The 20,688-nt window shown below is 36.0% G+C and overlaps 1 protein-coding gene across 1 annotated transcript in view; it reads right to left on the bottom strand.

Moving 5' to 3' along the window:
- Positions 1 to 20,688, bottom strand: part of SMC4 (structural maintenance of chromosomes 4) — a 53,058-nt gene that overhangs the window by 11,358 nt on the left and 21,012 nt on the right. The window contains 14 exon segments of the mRNA XM_032224881.1: positions 804 to 986; positions 1,348 to 1,521; positions 2,383 to 2,527; positions 3,304 to 3,493; positions 5,673 to 5,799; positions 6,434 to 6,586; positions 7,270 to 7,349; positions 7,439 to 7,664; positions 8,812 to 8,973; positions 10,945 to 11,130; positions 13,924 to 14,157; positions 15,998 to 16,162; positions 19,625 to 19,775; positions 20,180 to 20,320. Coding sequence (XP_032080772.1) covers positions 804 to 986; positions 1,348 to 1,521; positions 2,383 to 2,527; positions 3,304 to 3,493; positions 5,673 to 5,799; positions 6,434 to 6,586; positions 7,270 to 7,349; positions 7,439 to 7,664; positions 8,812 to 8,973; positions 10,945 to 11,130; positions 13,924 to 14,157; positions 15,998 to 16,162; positions 19,625 to 19,775; positions 20,180 to 20,320 — 2,317 coding nt within the window.

The raw sequence follows: 20,688 nt of genomic DNA, 5'->3' as shown, positions 1-20,688 counted from the left end.
TATGCAGTTGTAAAACACTAGATTGCATTATTGCATCATTTAATGACCGCAATTCTAGCTATCCAAATTATTAACAGAGCCCCAGAGGTTGTTAGGCTAGGACCTAGCCCAATCCAAACCATTCCCAGGTTGGTCCCTCCCAGGCTTCAGTATGGTAAGAGGCTGCCTCCTCTTTAATTTTCCCCATCCATCTAGCTCCCAACCTCTCTACCATTTTGGTCTTCCTGAACAGTGCCATTCCTTGACAATATAATTGGGACTAAAGTGCAGGCTTCTAAGATCTTTTAAGGAGGCTGAACCTGTCATTCTCAAAATCACATGCCATTCTCATGATGCTTTGGAAATTATATGGGTCATTCTTGTGATATCTTGGAAAGCCTTTGGAAAACTTTGGAAAGCCTTTTCCGAAGCATTGTGCACATGCAATTTGGAGAATGGTCTGAATGGCCCTTGGAACTAAGCCTAGTGTGGCCAGCTGCTATCTCACATAGGCACTAGCCCAGGCATGCCTCAGGAGCAGAAAGAAAGAAAGAAAGAAAGATGACAAAAATCAACTGGGCATGGCAGTGGAGCATAGGAGATGGCTAGGTTTTGTTTTGTGGCCAGGATTGATGCTGCTATCACTGGGTGCTGCTATTCAAGGCAGTCAAAAGGGAAGAGATGTGGAAGAGCTAGGTGTATAGATGGAGATGAAGTTTGGGTGGGTTGTCAAATGCCTGAATTTTGACCACATAGGCTATAACTTTGGGACTAATCTATATTAGCTTGTAACAATTCTACAACAATATTGGAAAAATTCTTACCTTTTTATTATACTCAGCAATGGCACTCAAGTTTGGTTTCATTTCATGACACTGAGCTTCCAAAATAGCTATTTGATTTTTTATAATATCCGGATCATTAATATTTTCTAGTTCATCTTGAGTTAGCACTGGAAGGTTTTCTTGTTGTTCAGCTTCCACAGAATGCAGTGATATCTTTGATATCTAAAATATATTTTATTCAGTGAATGAGCAAATTACCATCCATACCAATAGCAATTGTGTTAGAGGGGATTATAGGAGAGCTTCTGGAGGTTGTAACGAATGAAGCATTTCATTCATCCCTACAGAGGTCTCTTCCTTGTATAATCCATGGCTATAAATACACATGCTTTACCACTTCTCCACCCATGATACCAAGCCTAGCACAAAAACCATTGACTGCTTCAATATTATATCTTTACAAATTTCAACATATGATACGTGTGGTAATACATTGTGTTATATGAATTAAGCAACCACCTAGTACCTTTTTGTAAATGTCTAATTTGTCTTATTTTTAAAAAATATTATCGGTATTTATTACCTCCTTTTGCCAATACTTAATCTTTAATTGATGCTCAGCAATGTGACTGTCTAGTTGTTCAATTTTAAGCCTAATATTTAGAGCCTCTTTTTGTAGCAAATGTTCTTCTTCTTGTATAGCTTTTATTTTCTGAAGCACCAAACAACGTTCCTCTTGAATCTCTGGTAGGGATTCCTTAACAAGAAGTTAAAATTACATCTTTATTATTTGGTTATCATAAAATTTGCATTTCTAATGATTTATTTCAAAATACCTTTTAATGCATCTTTAATTCATATATGTACATAGTTACCATGCAAAATTAAAAAATAAATTTTATAAAATAAAATTAAAATATTTGCAAAGCATCAAAAATAGTCAAATTTCAAAGAAATGATTGGAAAAGCCATGCAAGTTTGTCTGCTTAGGTGACAGAATAAATTAAAATATTGTTTTGCTTTGAGTTATGGGCAATCTCTTTCCTTTCTCATAAAGTCAGAAAATATCCCATAAATAACTACATAAAGCCTTCATCAATTTTTGTTTGGAATGTTTTAAATAACTGTTTTTCCTGAACACTATCTTATTATTCCATCTACAGTCTACTATATAAGGCTTTTGATTCAGTCTCCAAAATGAATTCTGGAACACATAGGAGCATAATATCTACATGAAAGGAGGAACCACCACCAAGACCATTCCTACCAATACTGCCAAGGTAAGCCACTAACATATAAAACAAGAGCAAGCCCCACTCCCTTCTAGCAACTGATGTTACATAGTTTAGTAATGAAACATCTACAAGAAAACAAGCTCAGAGAGCACCAAGAACCCCACGATTTTCATGGTGGTTTCAAAAATTACTGTTAAAGATTATAAAACAGCAATTCAGTTTACACAGAACTACTTTAACAGAATATACCTTAAAGCAAAATGAATTTTTGGTAATGTCGAGTTCTTACCAGAGAATTCAGGAGAAAATATTATTGTTTTTTTTTTTACTCAACAAGCACATTTTATGTTCATGTATCACTATGGCCATTTTAAAATATATACCTCAGCTTTTTTGCTGTTATTTATAACTTCAGCAGCTTTTTCATCTAAAGCAGTCAGCTGTTCTTTTAAGGTTTGCATATGGTTTTTATTTTCTTCAATTTCTTTCTCAGTGCGAACAATTGCATCCTCTGTTTTTTTCAGGTTTCTATAAAGTATATAATATATATAATAAAATTCCTTTTTAACATGTATTAAATATATAAATACAATAAAGACCACACTTTCTGCAGAAAAACTGACTACATTGCTGTTTTTTTACTGTTAAAACATGTGCTCATGTTTTCAATTTTTGTCTTGTATTCATTGTTTAAACCTCCACCAAGAAATATATCAAAACCTTTTTCTGCATCTGAAAATATTGTCACTTTTTAATTGATCTACTCCACTTCATTTATTATAAATCTATTGTTATTCATTTTCCCTTTGATCCACTTGATCAGTTTTAATTATTATCATCCATGCGGCTACTCTGAGTAAAATTATAAAAACTGTAAATATAACAATGAAACATTAAAAATAAACAAGGAAAGTACAGCAATATACTTTACATGGGTGGAAATATCTGTGCATCTTATGGAGCAAATATGGGGGACAGGCAACAGCGGCAACAATCCCCACCACCTGGAACAGCTGATCAGCGGTATTCCAGGAGGCCTATCCAACCACCATCACGGTAGCTCAAAGGCAAAGGCTCCAGAGTTCCCCAGCAGAGGCAGCAGACACGGAGGAGGCAGGCTGTTTGCTGCAAGGACGCTAGCCAGATGAATACTGGATGGACTCTGGGAGTCAGATTTCTTTTTCTTATTCTCCTCCTCTAAACCTAGGTGCATCTTATGGTGCTCCTAACCATTACCAAAAAGTACTATAAATGTAATAATTGCAATAAATATCACGACGTTGGTTCATAATAGGAAATCATACCGTTCTGATGTCTTGATTGCTACTTGTGCTTTCGTAATGGCAAAAGTGCACTGATCTATTTCTTTGTTTATCTTATCAAGACTGTCCTGATGAGCTTTAAGTTTTTTATTATTTATCTCAATAATGAGATTATGTAGTCTCTTAACTTCTTTTTCCAGTTTGTCAGCTTCTGCAGCCACTTTGTCATATTCTGTCAAAAAAAATATCTTTATTAATATTTCAGTGCATATTTAAAGATGGGATTTTAAAGACCTTTTGTTTTGAATTTACCAACAGTATTATGGCACTGGTGGATGACCTATAACTAACCCAGGATAGGAGTGGTGCATCCATCCTAGCTCTCCTTGCTCTCTTGATGGCCTTTGAACAATGGTATCTCTCTGGACCACTATGGTTTTTTTTTTTGCAGTGGTTTTCCAAGGCCAATTACAGTCAGTGGAAGGGAATAAGTTGAACCCTAGGTCCATGCTTTAAAGAATGTCAAGGCTCTGTCCAATTCCCTCTCCTTTCTAATATCTACGTGAAGATGCTGGGAGAATCTGTCAGTTCACGGTGGCTATCATTAATATGCCAATGATTCAGAGTGTAGATTTGTGTCTCTATCTAAATGAAGCTGTCAAGATTTTCCCAGTACCTGGAGACTGTGTGGCTTTGGATGGGGAAAAACAGGTTGTGGTTCAATTCTACCAAGATTGAATGTCTGTGGATTTTGGGTTTCGCAGAGCTGGAAGTTGCTGAATTTCCATCTTTGGTTTTGGTTGGGTGGGATTACACCATTCAAGACTTCTGTTGAGTTTATATTTTAAAATAAAAATAGATTGTCGTGAAAGCAATTGCCTTGGAAGGCTCCTGGAATGGGGCTGAAAGACGAAAATGGAAGCAGTATGCTCTATCCCATATTTGGGTAGACCAGATTGCCCTGACAGACCAGTCTCACAAGGAAAAAAACACTCATTTGAGACTTGGTGCACAATCTGGACATTCTATAGGATTTACAGCATCTGCTTGAAGAGTAGGCAGCAGCTGCAACCAGGAGAGCCTTTGCACAATTATGTCTTGTATGCAACTTGCACTCATCCATAAACCCTGCTCATAGTCACTCACACTTGATCACTCTAAATGAAACATATAGCTGTATGGATGACCTTGGGGAATGAGGGGAAGAGATGTACCTAAGAAACAATGAGACAAGAGAGGATGAGCTTCAGTGACTTAATGGTTAAACAAAGAAACGTAGGAAGGGCCTGCCCTAATGGATAAAGCAATAAAAAGTGGTGGTGATAAGTTTGCATTTTCAGACTTGCAAGATTCTATTAATGTAGCTTTACATTAGTTCATCTTAGTCATGTTTCCTGTCTACAGGGTTTAGAGGGTTTACAAGCAAATCTCATTATACTCATGTAACTCTGCAAGCTGTACTGGCTCCTAACAGGGTTCCAGGAACGATCCAAGCTGCAGGTTATTTAAAACCCTACATAGCAAAGGTCTGGATTACTTGAAGGATCGCACCTTATTCCAAGAATATCTACATCTCCCTAGGGAGGACATGCTCTGGCTTCTAAATTGTCATCTTGTCATCATTTTGTCATCATCCAGGAAATCTGCCTTTTTTCACTGATCTCTGGAACAATCAACTTCTCCAATATATAACAGACCCAACAATTTGTCTTAAGGAATGCCATTAAGACTTGGCTCTTCTCAGTTAAGTCCAACTTCCCCTAGATTTCCTTTCTTATATACTGTTTTAAATTTTATATTTATATGTTGTCTGTTTATTGTTGGTTTATGGTTTTCTTTGTTTATTCTTTTAAAATATATATATATTGTATGTTTATGCTGTATGTTGCTCAGAGCAAACTGTTTGGGTTGGGCAGTTTTATTAAACTTCAAAATAAATTATTTATGAGAGCTATTAAAAGTAATAAAACATTCTGGCTTGTTTTCTGAAAACAAAATCAATGAAAATAAAACAACATAATAGCAGGTACTTAACTTCTGAGGGGAAAAAATGTGAAAAAAGAGACTTAAATGTGAGATAACAAAAGATCCACTGAAATATTTAGGCCTTTACTTGTCATGATGCAATAAGGATATATTGTGAAAACACTGCAATAAATTATGTAAAGAAATAAAACAAGGCCTTAAAATATAGAAAAGATTAAAACACTGCTAGTTATGACTTAAGGCGACAAAAAACCTCACGTTCCAAGATAGACTGATTTCAAATGACACCAATTCAAATCCAGGATTTAAAAAACAGCAAAAACATTTAATGGATTTATATAGAGTAGGGGGAAAAAACCAAGATTAAAATTCAAAATTTTGCATGACATAAAAAGACACCCCCCCCCAAAAAAGATTTTTTTTACCTTCTTTGAGGTTATTACATTTTTTCTCCATTTCTATTTGCTTGACTTTATCGGGAGCAGAAGCAATTACATTTGCTTCTAGTTCTTTAACCTGGACTTTTAAGTGAGCTTCTTGATCCATCAAACTCTAACAGATAAAAATAGGCATGTTAGCAGTTCACACAAAATATTCAAGTTCCTCAGTGCAATTATCATTCAGAAAAAGATGAGCAAAGACCATGAGTACTGCATAATCCTCATGAAAAACAACTCTCAATTTACTTTAGACCAACAGACTCCCCACAACCTACTCCTGAATACAATTTTATGATATGATAACTTCTGTCAATAAATGAAAATATCCCTTTTGTCCACTTGCTTCTGAGCATTATTAAAATGAATTCATAATTCCTAATCCACATACCTGCTCTGAAATTCTAATTTATTTTACATATTCATTTATTAAATTTCTACAAACCCTAGGTGACTTCATTCCCAAATGAAGAATTTAAACTTGTAAACCTTCACATTATGACTTAATCTGAAGATAGTTGTCTTTTACTAGTTACATTAAGTAACAGAAATACCACTGTATAAAGGCAGTCTTTAGAACCATCTGTAAAGTACAGGATCAAAAGAACAGTTTTATTTTCTGAGATTCAGAATTTTGCATTTATTTCCTTGGGTGGTTAAATAGGACTGTGTCAAAATCTCAAAAGATCACCAAGTTTAGTTTCCTCTAAAAAAGATTGTATCTATGCAACATAAATAATTATCATTACCTTTATACTGGCAGTGTATTTTTCTAGAGTATTTTTCATTTCTCTAATATTTTTATGTAATTTTGCTATTATTTCCTCCAGTTGTGTTTTCTGTTCCTGACATAGCATGGCTTTTTGAGATTTTGTTTGCAATTGTGATTCCATTTCATGGACCTGCAAAAATAAAATGTAGGTTAAAAAAAAAGTTAAATGTAAGTAATTAAGCAAAGTGTTGTCTAGAAGTTATTTGTAGGTATCATCTTATTCATGAATGCTTCCCTTTCTAAAAGTTGTGATGCACTTAAATATTCAATATTATTTTTCCAGTGCTTTGTATATGATAACTATAGGCCAGCGATGGCGAACCTTTTTTGGCTCACATGCCATAAGGGGGGGGAGCGCAGGGGGGTCGTGAGCGGGCATGCCACACCCATAATGCAACACGCGCAACCCCCTCAGGGTGCATGCGTGCATGAGGTGTGATCCCCCATTTTTTTGCATGCTTTTTTTTTGCCCTCCCCAGGCTTCAGAAGCTTTATAGGAGCCTGGGGAGGGCAAAACCAGCCTCCCCCGCCCCCTGGAGGCTTCAGGGACCTTCAGGAGGCTTCCCTGAAAGCTCCGGAGGGCTAAAAACCGACCCTCCTTTCGCCCTCCCCAAACTCCTATAAAGCCTCTGGAGCCTGGGGAGAAAAATGGCTTTTAAATTGAATTAATTATTTGTATTATTAAGTAGGTAATTTAGTTCTTGATTATATGTAGGTATTTTAATTCTTGATTATAAGGCGTTTTTGAGATTTGTTATAATAGAAAAGGTCATACAAATAAATATGTATTCGGCATCTATGCAGTCTACTAACCTCTTCTTCGGATGTTTCAACTATAACAGAGGATCCCATTCTACCCTTCATTACTCTTCCTCCACCACCAGTCATTGTTCCTATGGAAATATTAATAACAAATAAGAAATGCTAGCCTTCTATATACACTCCATTTCTTTTCTTTTTTTAATTGTACTTTTAAAAGTACCTGATTGTTCAATAAGTTGTCCTTGCAATGTTATTACTCTCCACCTATTGCCTTTTCCAAATGCTACTCTGGTTGCTTGATCCAAGTTATTGGCCACTAGAGTATCACGCAATGCAAAATAAAAGGCTTGGCGAACATTCTCATCTTTCACTTTCACCATGTCAAATAGACGAGGAATGTTTTCAGGAGTCTGAATTTTGCCCATGCTTTTCTCCCATACTGCCATCTGGAGGAGAATGAAAACCACCACAAAGTCAATCAATTAATAATTTCAAAAATTTTTAAGCATTTCATATACACATCTACAGCTTCAGTTATGTGGATTTTATTAGCATCGTAATTATACTACAAAATATTTGTAGTGCTTTCTTCAATTCAATCTTAATATATATTTTCAAAAAGAATGGGCAACCTGTCATGTCCCAGCATCCAGAGAGCATACCATTAAAATTTCTTAGCAAAATAACATTTTGTTATAGGTTTTGTCCCACTTTCTGGGTGCTGGGCATTTTAATGAGTAGGATGTGAGTAGAGAACAGCTAAAATTACAGGTAGCAGGGAACTTCCAACTGGTTGTTTAACATTATGATGGCGTTGGAGTGATTTACAATCTTGGAAAGCATGGCTGTCATAAAACCTTGCACCACCTCACCCATGATCAAATGACTGCATTTCAGATAATTGGCAACTGGCTCACATTCACAACTGGTTGCAGCATCCCAAGGTCACATAACTGCAATTTATCAATTTGCCAGTTTCCAGCATTAGTGCTTATTCTGGCCCAAAGCAACCATTTGGGAGAACAGATCTGGGATTATGACCATGTGATTTGCTTAACTGTGAGATCTGTACTTACAAATACTTCATTTGCTTAATAACAGCCATAGAAATGGTCATAAAATTGGATCCATTCATAGGGGTGCCTCGACTTACGACTGAAATTCCAGTCCCAGTTGCACTTATAGGTCAAAGACTAACTATGGTTGACATAGACCTAAAGCTGCTTTTATTAAAACAGGGATGGTAACAAAATCATTCAGATCTGCTTATTTAAAAAATAATAATATTCTGACCAGCTGCTAAAGTATATGGGAGGCTCTATTAAAAGATCACATAAAATTATTCAAAATATGGATATTTTTAATGGATACATAAATGAAAGTATTGGTGCTATTTATTGGTTTAAAGGCAAGGACATTCCTGTATCAAGATAATAAAAATAACATTAAAATTATAGCTCTAATTTTATTTTAACTGTTAAATATCAATCATTGGAAAACATTAATGATTATAGCTGTAATATAAAATCATTTTTCCAAATTAAAAAACCCACCAATTACAAGAAAATTAGAACAAATTAAAACCATACAAACCTTATCAAGAGCTATAAATGTTGCTACTCCTATGTTTTGCTTCTTTAAGAAATTAACACATTTTTGAGCTGTATCAATAGTATCAACAACTATGTGATCTAACGCTCCACATGATGATGATATTGCAACATCATATTTTTCATCTATAGCTCCCAAATCACCCTGTTGACAAAATATCAAAGTATTTAGTATCCAGGTAAGAAACAGAAGTTACTAATGTCTGATACTAAGCATATTTATTAGCATACAAATATCACATCTTTTAATAAAACACACACTTCATTTTCATTCAGATAAATTCTTTGTTCTAAACTCCATTATTAGAATGTACTGTGTGTAAATTCCAAATAATTATATGCATTTAATTTAAATAAATTAATTGAAGTTATGTAAGCACTGTCAATCAAAGCAGATGGCAGTACTTTGTTATCAGAAGCAAATCTTGAAAAAGCTGAATAGGATTGCACTTGAAGGCAAATATACCTATCCCAGGATAATGTTGTAGGATCCAATCTGGGTCGGTCACTGGGACCAGAGGTTGAGACTTGAGCTTTTGGACTTGTGCTGGAATGCACTCTCACCAAAAGATATACTAATTCCCTGAGGATGGGCTCCAGGAGAATCTGAAAACTTGGAAGACTAAACCTCTGGTGTCTGGATCCTGCAGAATTGGACTTATTAGTTGGATGAGAGACTACCAGGAAAAATCAAGACAGTAAGCTAGAGTGAGAAGTTAAAATATAATAAATCCAGAAGATGACAATAGCAAAGCCCTTCCCTATTGCTCTCAGGAAAACACTGAGATTTCATAACAGCAGTTGTTGTTAGTTGCAAAGTCATGGTCTGACCTATCGTGACCCCATGGACAGCATTCTTCCAAGCCTTCCTCTACCATCCTCTGGAGTCCATTTAAGCTCACGCCTACTGCTTCAGTGACTCCATCCAGCCACCTCATTCTGTCGTCCCCTTCTTCTTTTGCCCTCAATCTTTCCCAGCATTAGGCTCTTCTCCAGGGAGTCCTTCCTTCTCACTAGGTAGCCAAAGTATTTGAGTTTCATCTTCAGGATCTGGACTTCTAAAGAGCAGTCATGGTTGTTCTCTTCTAAGACTGACTAGTTTGATCACCTTGCAGTCCAAGGGACTCACATGAGTCTTCTCCAGCACCATAGTTCAAAGGCCTTAGTTCTTTGGCGCTCAGTCTTTCTTATGGTCCAACTTTCACAGCCATACATTGCAACTGGGAAAACCATAGCCTTGGCCATATGCACTTTTGTTGGCAGGGTGATATAACAGCAGTAATAGAGCTCAACTCAAGGGAAACAGTTAATTCTGCAGCAGATATGAACAAAATCCTCTGAAGCTTAAAGATGTTTGAGTCAACATTTGAATGCTTTTCAGTATTGAAGGAACACAACACTTTGTGTGCATGCAAAGGTGTGTGTATAAGAATGTAGATAAATGCAGCCTGATTTTAAATAGACACGAGGTAATATTATTGCCAAGTACAATAATATGATTTTACAACTGAGTTTTATGAGTTAACAGTAATGGGAAAGTCAGAATACCTTCATAGACTTCTTCGTGAAAATTACAATTTAAATGTTTTCAAAACTCTTAATAAAATCAATACAGTACAATAGTACAATACTAGTTTACAAAGCATATCAACAAAAATCTTTGAGGTGTATGACTAAAGAATTGGTTATCTAGCAGATGCTTAAAAATGAAAGCTAATCTTGAGCTTTTGTTTCTTTGCTCTGTAGAAACTTGGAAACTGAACTTATCTTTGAAGAATTTACTTATGATTTGTATATTTACTTTTAGCTCTTAACAAACACATATTTTATGTTTTCTAGCTTCTTTTTAGATTTTCATTTTCACTAAATCAAGATATTTTAGATCTATTATACTTTTTAATGACTCCAACCCACTTTATGCTGGTATATGTCACTAATAAGGACAGTAATACTTTAGCAAGAAAATACTTTAATCTCCTGGCAATGATCACAAATTAAGCTTCATCAAGACCAGCCATTTTTTGCTAATACATTTTCTTAATGAATACAGTTCTCTAAATTAGAGCTCAAAAAAGGAGGGGAAATTACAAAATAATAATGTAAAGAAACAGCTTACAAGTCTTCCATATATTCCAGAAATATTTCCAGATTTCTTCTGCTGAATCAAGGCTTCAAGAACTTTTCCTCGGCTTCTATTTATTGCCAATGAACTTTTTGCTTCTTCTACTTTCTGACGTAGATCTTCAATGTAATATTTCATGTCCGCCTCCTCCTTTACAAGTCTATCCAATTCATTTTCTTTCTTAAAAGAAAGAAATCAATATTTTTTAATATTACAAGTAGCATACCAAACTTAACATAACACTCTCTTGTACAACCAATCCACCTAAGCAATTGTACTTACAGCTACTTTCAAAAGTGGGAATTCTACTAAAAACTAATTGTACAGCTTCTTGAATAAGAAATTGAAAGTATAAGTCTCCACAAGGGGGTGGCAAATGATGATACATGTTACATCACACAAATGCCATAACATATATTTGCCTTATGGCAGTATGTAAGGTAGTATTTATGTTATGACATCACTGTATACATATCATTTTGGGAACATCATGAATTGCTGCAGATATATTCATAACTTTTCACTTATGATTCTACAAATAAGTTGGGTAAAGGACATACCAGTATCAAATAATACCTAATAATGTATCTGAACTTTGAAATAAATGATACATATCTTTCATTACAATGTTAATAAAATCTGCTGTTCGTCTCATTTATTTAGTCAAATAAATCTTCCAAATTTATAATATATAAGTTTACAAATCAAATATATATCTGCCCATATCATCAAAAGTGACTGGACAGTGTACAAAACCCCCAAGGAATTAAAACATTTTGCAAATCCATTTAAATAGTAACAATAGATAAAACAAAACTATGAGAGGGAAGATGTTACATATAATAGAACCAAATAGTAGGCTCATTATTGCTAGGGCAGGCTTCCTGGGGAAAAGAACACCAGACTCTGACGGTTTTCCCCACTTACACTTTAATTCAGTTTACATTTTCTTAATGTATTTATAGCAGTCCTCTGGACATTTTTGAACTGGAGCATTTTGAAATTAATGGATTGATGAACATATAGCAACATATTTAGATTATGTTCATACATCCAAAAAACTACAAATTAGAACCCAAGAATTACCACGAAGATCCTTCTTTACATGAAAACAGGAAAACCAGCATCAGCAAGGTCAATACTTAATCTATCTTTCTATGAGAGAAAAAGCCCATGCAAAGTTTTGGGATAATGAATTTAGGCTAAAAGCATTACTATATAGAAAAGTGGGGAAAAGAAAACCATAAAAAGAAACAATGGTTAAAAGAAGGGAAAATATCTACTGTTGTAATTTCACCATTTTTTGTGTAATAGAAATGTCTTTGTCCACCATGGAAAAAAGACATTAATGATAAGAATGATACGCAAGAATGAGAAGTCCCATTAGTAGGCTGGTAACAGTTCTTATATTTGAAAGGAAAAACATTCTGTAATACCCATGGAAGAAATTTCGAGTGTTTAAAGCAGATCTGCTGGCAAAACTCAACTCAGAAAGCTTTAAGCATAAATGATAATTGCTTAACAAAATATGTTACTTTTCAAGAGTGCAACTGAGAGTTACTATCGGAGAGAATTTCACTTTAGGAATAATAAATACTTCTGGGATCTGCTTGCTGTGATGTCCTGAAGGAAGACCAGAATCCTCAGAAGTCCTATGTGCATCATTATCTATACACACTAGGTTTTGTGTGCTGTGTTAAGATAGCATTTCAAAAACAGTTGTGGCCAGGACCATTTCAGGGGAGGGAAGAATCAAGAGTTTTTAAGGGATGAAATGGATGCTCTTAAACTCCTGCAAAATTACCTGTCCCATTTTGTTACTTAAATCCCTCCATTCTAAATGCCCAGTCATTCTGGAAAGGCTCCTACAGCTACAAAACAAATGTTGTTTGTATTACTAGTCTATGGTCTGCAGGACCATAGGTTTCTCTTCTAGATGGGTTCTGGGGGTATGAGAGGCATGGCTATAATGCCATCTGAAACTTATTCTACAGTTTTGATCAGTACTTATAAAATTCACATGCCTGTAGTTATTTGAGTCCACAAATGGAATTTACCAGCATTCCATCCCCTGCAAATGGAATTGAAATTGTCATTGCTATTTGCATCAGTCCAGTTGGGTATTAAGAAAAGGTGGCTTTGAATTAGGATTTATGTTGTTAATCCATGTTTGCAAATTTTATTTGCAGTGGATCCTAAGTTAAGTCACCAAATAAGTTAAAGAAAGAAGTATAAAACATTGGCCAATGCCTCCCCAAAGAATGGTGTCAATTGTTATTGATGAAAAGTTAGTGCTGTAATACCTGAGTCAAGATTCACAATCAGGTATGTGTGTTGAGGTATATTTCTGAACATTTACCTTTAATTTAGGATAATATAAACGTTCCTAAGTGAATCAGCAAAGGAAACTAACGCATGAAACTTTAAATGTTTGTTTAGAGTACCTCTGAATTCAGTTTATTAGATTTAGTTGAGCTTCAGGGCCAATTTTACTTTTATACTTTATGAAGAATGAAATTGATATCCTATACACCCTGGGTTAGTAGTTCAAACATTCCAGACTTTGTCAGATTTTCCCTTGAAAATGAAGAAGCTAAAACCAAAATCTGGAAAAAAACTTCCTGTCATGATTGAGACTAAATCTTTCTAACATCAGAAACTGTCATTAAGACAAAAATGAATCATGATGGGCACATAGGAGTAAACATTGTAAGTAAAATGTACATCCCTCAGTTGTCTAGTTGCAGAATTTGTAACACCCTGTGACCCAAAAATGGCCCCAAGTTTGATCCTTTCCACTCCTGGAAGATCACACCAATAACTAGATTCCTAAATGTTAAAAGACTACGTTTGTTTTAAGGCATTTATTTTTAAAACAGAGTTCTTGATGTCAAAAAATTACCCACCCAAATTTCTAGAACACCACAAATGAAGTTAAATATTTCAAATATATAAAAATGTTTTAAATCTGACCTTCTTTAGCTCATTCTCAGTTTGAGGTAATTTTGATTCCAATTCTTTGATAGCCGTTAATCTTTCTTTAAGTGTTCCTGAAGCAGTCTGAAGAGCATCTTCTGTTGTTTTTAGCTGAGATACTGCAGTATTATGACGACTAAGATATAGATCAAGTTCTGACTTGGCCACGTCAAAATTTGAACGTGCTTCATTAACTGTTTTGCTGAATTCCATTAGTTCTTTTTCTTTACCCTGAAGAGAGGGGCAGGGGAAAAAAATTCTTTCTATAGAAATATATGTGTGTTCCAACTTTCAATAACAATTTCTGCTAAGTGTCTTTCTATTATGATAGAATATAAAAATAAATAAAATAAAATAAAAACCAGATGCTTTCTTTGGGAGTTGCCTTTAAAATATTTTTTTCCCTTCTTTGCCCATCAAATCATGACCAGAGGAGCTAGGGGACAATGGTTATGATAGTCCAGTTAACAGATTGGAGGACTACTGTGGGATGAGAATTTCCCAACATAAGAAATGAGAATCCTGATTGACTCAGTTTGTTCACCTTTCCAAAGAACTAAGTAACTAAATATCAAGAGGAAAAGCTGTTGCTTTCTAATTCCTCCAAAACCTAAGGTGCTTATGTTTGTATTTATTACAAAGAATGACAAGTAAAAAAAGCCCAGATAAACACACACATTATTTTAGCTGCTGGCACAGAGCTTCATCACAAAATTATGTAACTATCAGTAGAAGCTTAACTAATGACAAATTATAGGCAATTGTTCTGAAGCTGACTGACATGCTGCAACATTTGGAAAATTTTGGTTTCTAGCATCTGATTCAGGATGCCTTTCCCTAACAATAGAAGTAATAACTGCTTCTACTTCCAAAGCTTTCTGAATACAGGACTAAAGGATAGATGAAAATACTCTTTTCCACTAATTTAATGGACTTGTTCTTCAGTAAATGGTGGTGTAAGGACTATAATTTGCATAGGCAGCCAAATCCTGATTTTATTTAACAAATTTATATGGCTGCTCAACTCACAGGAGATTCCAGGTGGCTTACAGTAAAAATCCACCATATAAAAACAACTGCCCACCACATGGCAGCAGCAACATAATCAAACCAACAACTTGATCAGCTCCATCTCCATTCAGGGTTCCCAGACCTGTTGACAAAGCCATGTGTTCTGGTCTTTTCACAAAAGCAACAAGATGGGAGTAATGTCATAATCACTTTTAATGAAATCCTTAGGGCATTTAGGGAAGCAGCTTGACAATACTGACTACATATATACCTTGCTGTGTATTTGGAAAAGTTAGGAACACAATTAAGCTCAAAGAATCTGCTTATAAGATTGCAGTCAGTCCACTACAATGTAGAAGAGGGTTTTCCAAAAGAAGTAAAGCTTGGACTAGCTTGATACCTAATCCTGCCTTTTATCCAAGAAAAATGTGGCACAGTGATAGAAGAATGTATCTTACTGTACTGTATATCATGGGAAAGTGCAGACTATTAAAGCAGCCTGTAATCCCATTATGGCGAACCTATGGCACAGGTGGCACGTAGAATCCTCTCTGCAGACATGCAAGCTGTCGCCCCTGCTCAGTTCTGTTGTGCATGTGTGGGGTGGCGTGTCACCCACGTATGCACAGGGGGCTTCTACTTTCCTGGCTTAAATAGAGTGAATTGAGTCTGAGGCCATATCATAAGCTTAGTATTTGAAATGTGGTCTCACCAGTGAAGTATAAATAATAAGTATAATTCATGGGAATAGTATATAATTATTCTTTTCAAGTCCAGCTTTTTTCAGTTTTCTATATATGTATCTACATATAGAAGTATCATCTCATAATCATTTAATCTGTCCTCAAAAAACCAGAATGCTTTCTAAAGAACCATGTATTGACTACATTAGTGCTGCAACATATTTTATAAATAAAATATAGTTCCATAATAACCAAAAGAATATGGTCAACTGTATTTCATCACATAATGATGAATTTACTGCTACTTGAATGGTACTTAAAAACAAAACACTATTTTATTTTTTTAAGAGACAGGCAGGCAGGCAGTTAATACAAACCTCTTTCTCTTTCTGCAGTCCTTGAGTTTCCTTTTTAAGACTGTCCATAACTTCTTTTAGTTTTTCTTCTGCTTTTTCTTTTCCTTTTTCTAGAATTTCTCTCTTAGCTGTTGCTTCAGTAATTGCAGATTCACTGCTAGCAGGTACCGTTCTGAATTCTTCTACCTATCAGAAGTCTAACATTACTTTTGCAATAGAACAATTCCACACTTTTAAAAAAATTCTATGAAAATTTACAATCAGATTCTTCAGAATCACCCAAATCTATTCTGGAAAATTAGGAAACTTTCAAAATGTAAAGCATCATTAGGAGAATATGTCCCTACAAAGAAATAGAAGCCTACTTATGTAGCTTTGGCTATTGCTAATTAGTTATCTTTATCGAAAGACATATGTAGTACCTAAAGATAAGATGAATTTGTACACATAATTTATGCAGCAAGATTAGCATTCATGAATAAGAATATATACCATATTTTTTGCACAATGCATCCTAAAACAGGCATTCTATGCTGTTGTACTTCTTTCCTGAAGACATTTTATCTGTATCCTTATATAGTACTAAAATGTTTGTTATTTACCTATACCCTCCTTTGCCCAAATGCTGCATTATAGTGCATTTTTTTAAAAAAGTCAGCTAACATAAAGAATGCATAAAAACTCCACTGGAGTTGAAAATTCCAAAGTTTAGACATTTTATTCACGAATTTGTAATTCTGTGTGTTCCCAGTCACATGTTCTCCAATGTGCTCTGCCAGATTCCTACATGCAAAATCAAATGAAGAAATCTGTTCGTGATCATTTATATGTTGACTCATTATTAAAGTTTGTTTGCCACTATAATTATCTTTGATATATACACTTCTTAGATTATCACAGACTGTCTAGCATTGGGTAAAACACATTATCAGCCTAAAATTTAATGTTTTAGCAACATCAGACTGCCTTATCATTCTTTCAAAGGCTAACCCAATGGGTAACTGGATTATATAGTTCCGTGATGGCGAACCTATGGCACATGTGCGAGATAACATGCAGAGCAATAATATAATATAATAGCAATAACAGTAGACTTATATACCGCTTCATAGGCCTTTCAGGCCTCTCTAAGCGGTTTACAGAGTCAGCATATTGCCCCCAACAACAATCCGGGTCCTCATTTTACCCACCTCGGAAGGATGGAAGGCTGAGTCAACCCTGAGCCGGTGAGATTTGAACCGCTGAACTGCTGATCTAGCAGTCAGCCTGCAGTGCTGCATTTAACCACTGCGCCACCTTGGCTCTCTGCGGGCACACAAGCCTTTGCCCCAGCTCAGCTCCACCACACATGCACACGCGCTTCATGCCGGCCAGCTGGTTTTTGAGTCTCTGCTACTCGGGGGGGGGGGGGGGGGGGGGGGGAGAGACACATGTGGGAGACGCATGCACATGCATGGCAGCATGTGCGGGGCACATGCACAGGGGGGTTGCATGTGGGAGGGTTGCAGGGACATGCAGCATGGGGGGTTACACACAGGCGATTTTGGCACACGACGGCAAAAAGGTTAGCCATCACTGATCTAGTTCATAATACTTTACTCATTCAGAATCACATTACATCATTAATAATTGGATTGCCAGAAATAGTAACTAGTCTAAACATTTTACAGTCACTTTGCTTTAATTCAGATGTATTCCCATGTTTTTGTAGTAAAACCTATATGCATGCTATATAAATATTTATATAATGTAAATATAAAACCTAAGCAAAACAATGAACTATACAGAAGCCATAAGAGAAACCTCCTTTCAATGAACAGAAAGAAATGTTTACAAGTTAAGAATTCGTCTTAAACACAAATGACATCAAAGTAATTGTGCCATTAGCATAATGATATCACACAAATGGTTACAAGTGTCAACAAGTGTCAACTAATGACTTCATTTGAATGGTGTCATTGTGTAAATGATGCATGTTATTACACAAATCACTTTAGATATTTGGTTCCAGAGCATGCAATCCAGTGCAGTGAGATTAGGCTAATAGAAATTTCATACTAATTACTACAGGTTGATGTTTCCCATAGGAAATAAACTGAATCAAATATGAACATAGACAGCCTAAAAAATAAAACTGTTCTTGGTCTATGAGATGAAGAATCTTCTCAGGGGAATAATCTAACTTCTTATTGCAGGAAGATTGTTTGGTTTGGAATTGGGTTTTTTGATCACTTTAATATACTTATGCTAAAATAGTTGTTTAATTGGCAACCTGGTCAATCTCTCATATCTATCTGAACTGACACTTGGCTACATTATTTAACATCTTTCTTAACTATTGTCAGTGGTTTGGAAAACTACAAGGCACATATAAACTGTGAATTAAAATTGTGACTGACTCAAATTTCATCATACATACATGCCTACGTAATTTGCTCGACATAGAAATCTCTGCTCAGTTTATATTATTTAGAGTTCGGATATAATCCTAAAATGTTATTAAATACGAATGCTAACTTTATTAACAACAAATATGTGTAGAATCTGCCTAAAATTACATGCCTACAGATAAAGAAATAAAGTCTTCTGAAGTTGTCTAAAGTTGCGAGTGGGCTAGAGCATCAAACTTTTAAATAGAGATCTATCTTTTGTAGACATAGTTGCACTAGGACCGGGATGGTGAACCTATGGCATGTGTTCTACAGGTGACACGCAAAGCCATTTGTCAGGGCAACGAGGCGTTGCCCTGTTAGCTGGCCATGCGCGCTGGCCAACTGACTTTAGCCTTTTTTTGAGGCCATTTTTCACCCTCCCCAGGCTCCAGGGGCTTTATAGGAGCCTGGGGAGGGCGAAAACAGCCTCCCCCCCGGAGCTTCCCTGAAGCCTCCGGAGCGCAGAAAACCACCCTACAGGCAAACTGGAAGTTCAGGAACAGACTTCTGGTTTGCTCGTAGAGCCGGTTTAAGGCCTCCGGAGCCTTCACTGGCCTTCCGGAGGCATCCCCGAAGATTCCGGACGATGAAAAACGACCCTAGGAGCAAACCGGAAGTCACTTCTGGTTTGCTCGTAGGGGCGGTTTAAGCCCTCCAGAGCCTTCAGGAAAGCTTCCTGAAGGTCCCTGAAGGCTCCGGAGGACTAAAAACAGCCCTACAGACAAACCGGAAGTCCGTTCCCGAACTTCCAGTTTGCCTGTAGGGCCAGTTTTCTGCGCTCCAGAAGGTCCCTGAAGGCTCTGGAGGGCTTAAACTGGCCCTACGAACAAACTGGAAGTCCATTCCTGAAGCCTCAGGAGGGCCTCCGTGAGGGGGAGGCTATTTTCTCCCTCACATTGGATCGCACATTGCATTATGGCTGTAGCACGCCCACGCACAACCCCCCTGCTTTTGGCACACGAGCCAAAAAAGGTTTGCCATCGCTGCACTAGGATATGAGAATAAAAGATTAATTTCCTGATTGAAGAAACTGGGATAGAAGTGAACAAAGAAACCAAAGTTATAGAAAGGAATACAGCTATGATCACAAAGCTTTCACTCTGGGATCTAACTGCAGCAGCAGCAGGATTCACCTTTCTGATCATATATTTTTACATCTAGAGGCAACCAAATATATTTTTCCCCTTGAAAAGCCATAATGAAATTGCAGTTATACCTTTTCTTTATCCTTCTGAAGCTGCTTCTCTAGTTTCTTTGATTTGCTTTTTGCATGTTTAAGATTTTCCCTAATTTGAACATCCTCCAAATCCAGCTGGTTAAATTTATTTTTATTTTCTTCAATAAATGCTGTGATTTTACTAAGTTTCCTAAAAAGAGTAAATATAACAACAACCATTGTATTAGAATAAGAACATAATCCAGGGGTTCTTTTTTGTCTCCACATCTTCCTTTATTGTAATCTTATTGTATATACCTTTTTATATTAAAAATACAAATACCAAAATGAACATAATGCAATGAAACTTTGAGAAAGATTTAACTAAGTTCTCCTGAATTCTATCTGTACCTCCCCAAGGGTTAGGGAGGTATACCTCAGTTTGGGAAACCCTCTAATGATCCAATGATTTTTTTTCATCGTTTTTACAAAAGATAGAAAAAAGTCATACTTGTTACCCTTAATGCATCAGTGACGAACAGCAAATAGAACAAGTGCAGCAACTCCTTCAAATATTGCTAAGTTTTGCCAAATAATAGAACAATTAATGTTTACTTTTCTACTTCTTTCAGAGCTTCATTCTTATCTCTCATTTCATCTGCCAGTTTGCTGCTCTTCTCATTAACTTCTTTGGTGTCTTCATGTATTTTTCCTTTCTCTGCTTCCAGGTCATATATCCGCTTCTGTAATTCATAACTAAAAAAGAAAGACATCTGATATTGGATAAAATTGATCTTATCTAAAGTTACCTGCTTCGACATATTCAGAGTGAAAGCAAACCTAATGTCTATATTGGATTTTATTGCCCAGTTTAAGATTAATTAGAAACAATTCTAATTAAGCAACATACTGTATTTTTCAGAGTATAAGACACACCAAGATTTTGAAGAGGTGTATTTTTTAAAAAAGTTTTTGCACACTGTAGACCTCCTAAACCCTTTGCACGCCTCATTTTTTGTGAAAAATGGGGCATGCAGAAAGTTTGAGAGGCCTGCAAAGTGCTCTTGGGGGTGGAAGAGGGGTGCGCAAAAACGGCTCCATTTTTGCCCCCCAAAAAGGACATG

This window comes from Thamnophis elegans, chromosome 10 (genome assembly GCF_009769535.1).
Source record: "Thamnophis elegans isolate rThaEle1 chromosome 10, rThaEle1.pri, whole genome shotgun sequence".
In the NCBI taxonomy this organism is placed as follows: domain Eukaryota; kingdom Metazoa; phylum Chordata; class Lepidosauria; order Squamata; family Colubridae; genus Thamnophis; species Thamnophis elegans.
Note: the sequence above shows the minus strand (reverse complement) of the source record. Positions and strands in the feature narration are given on the sequence as shown.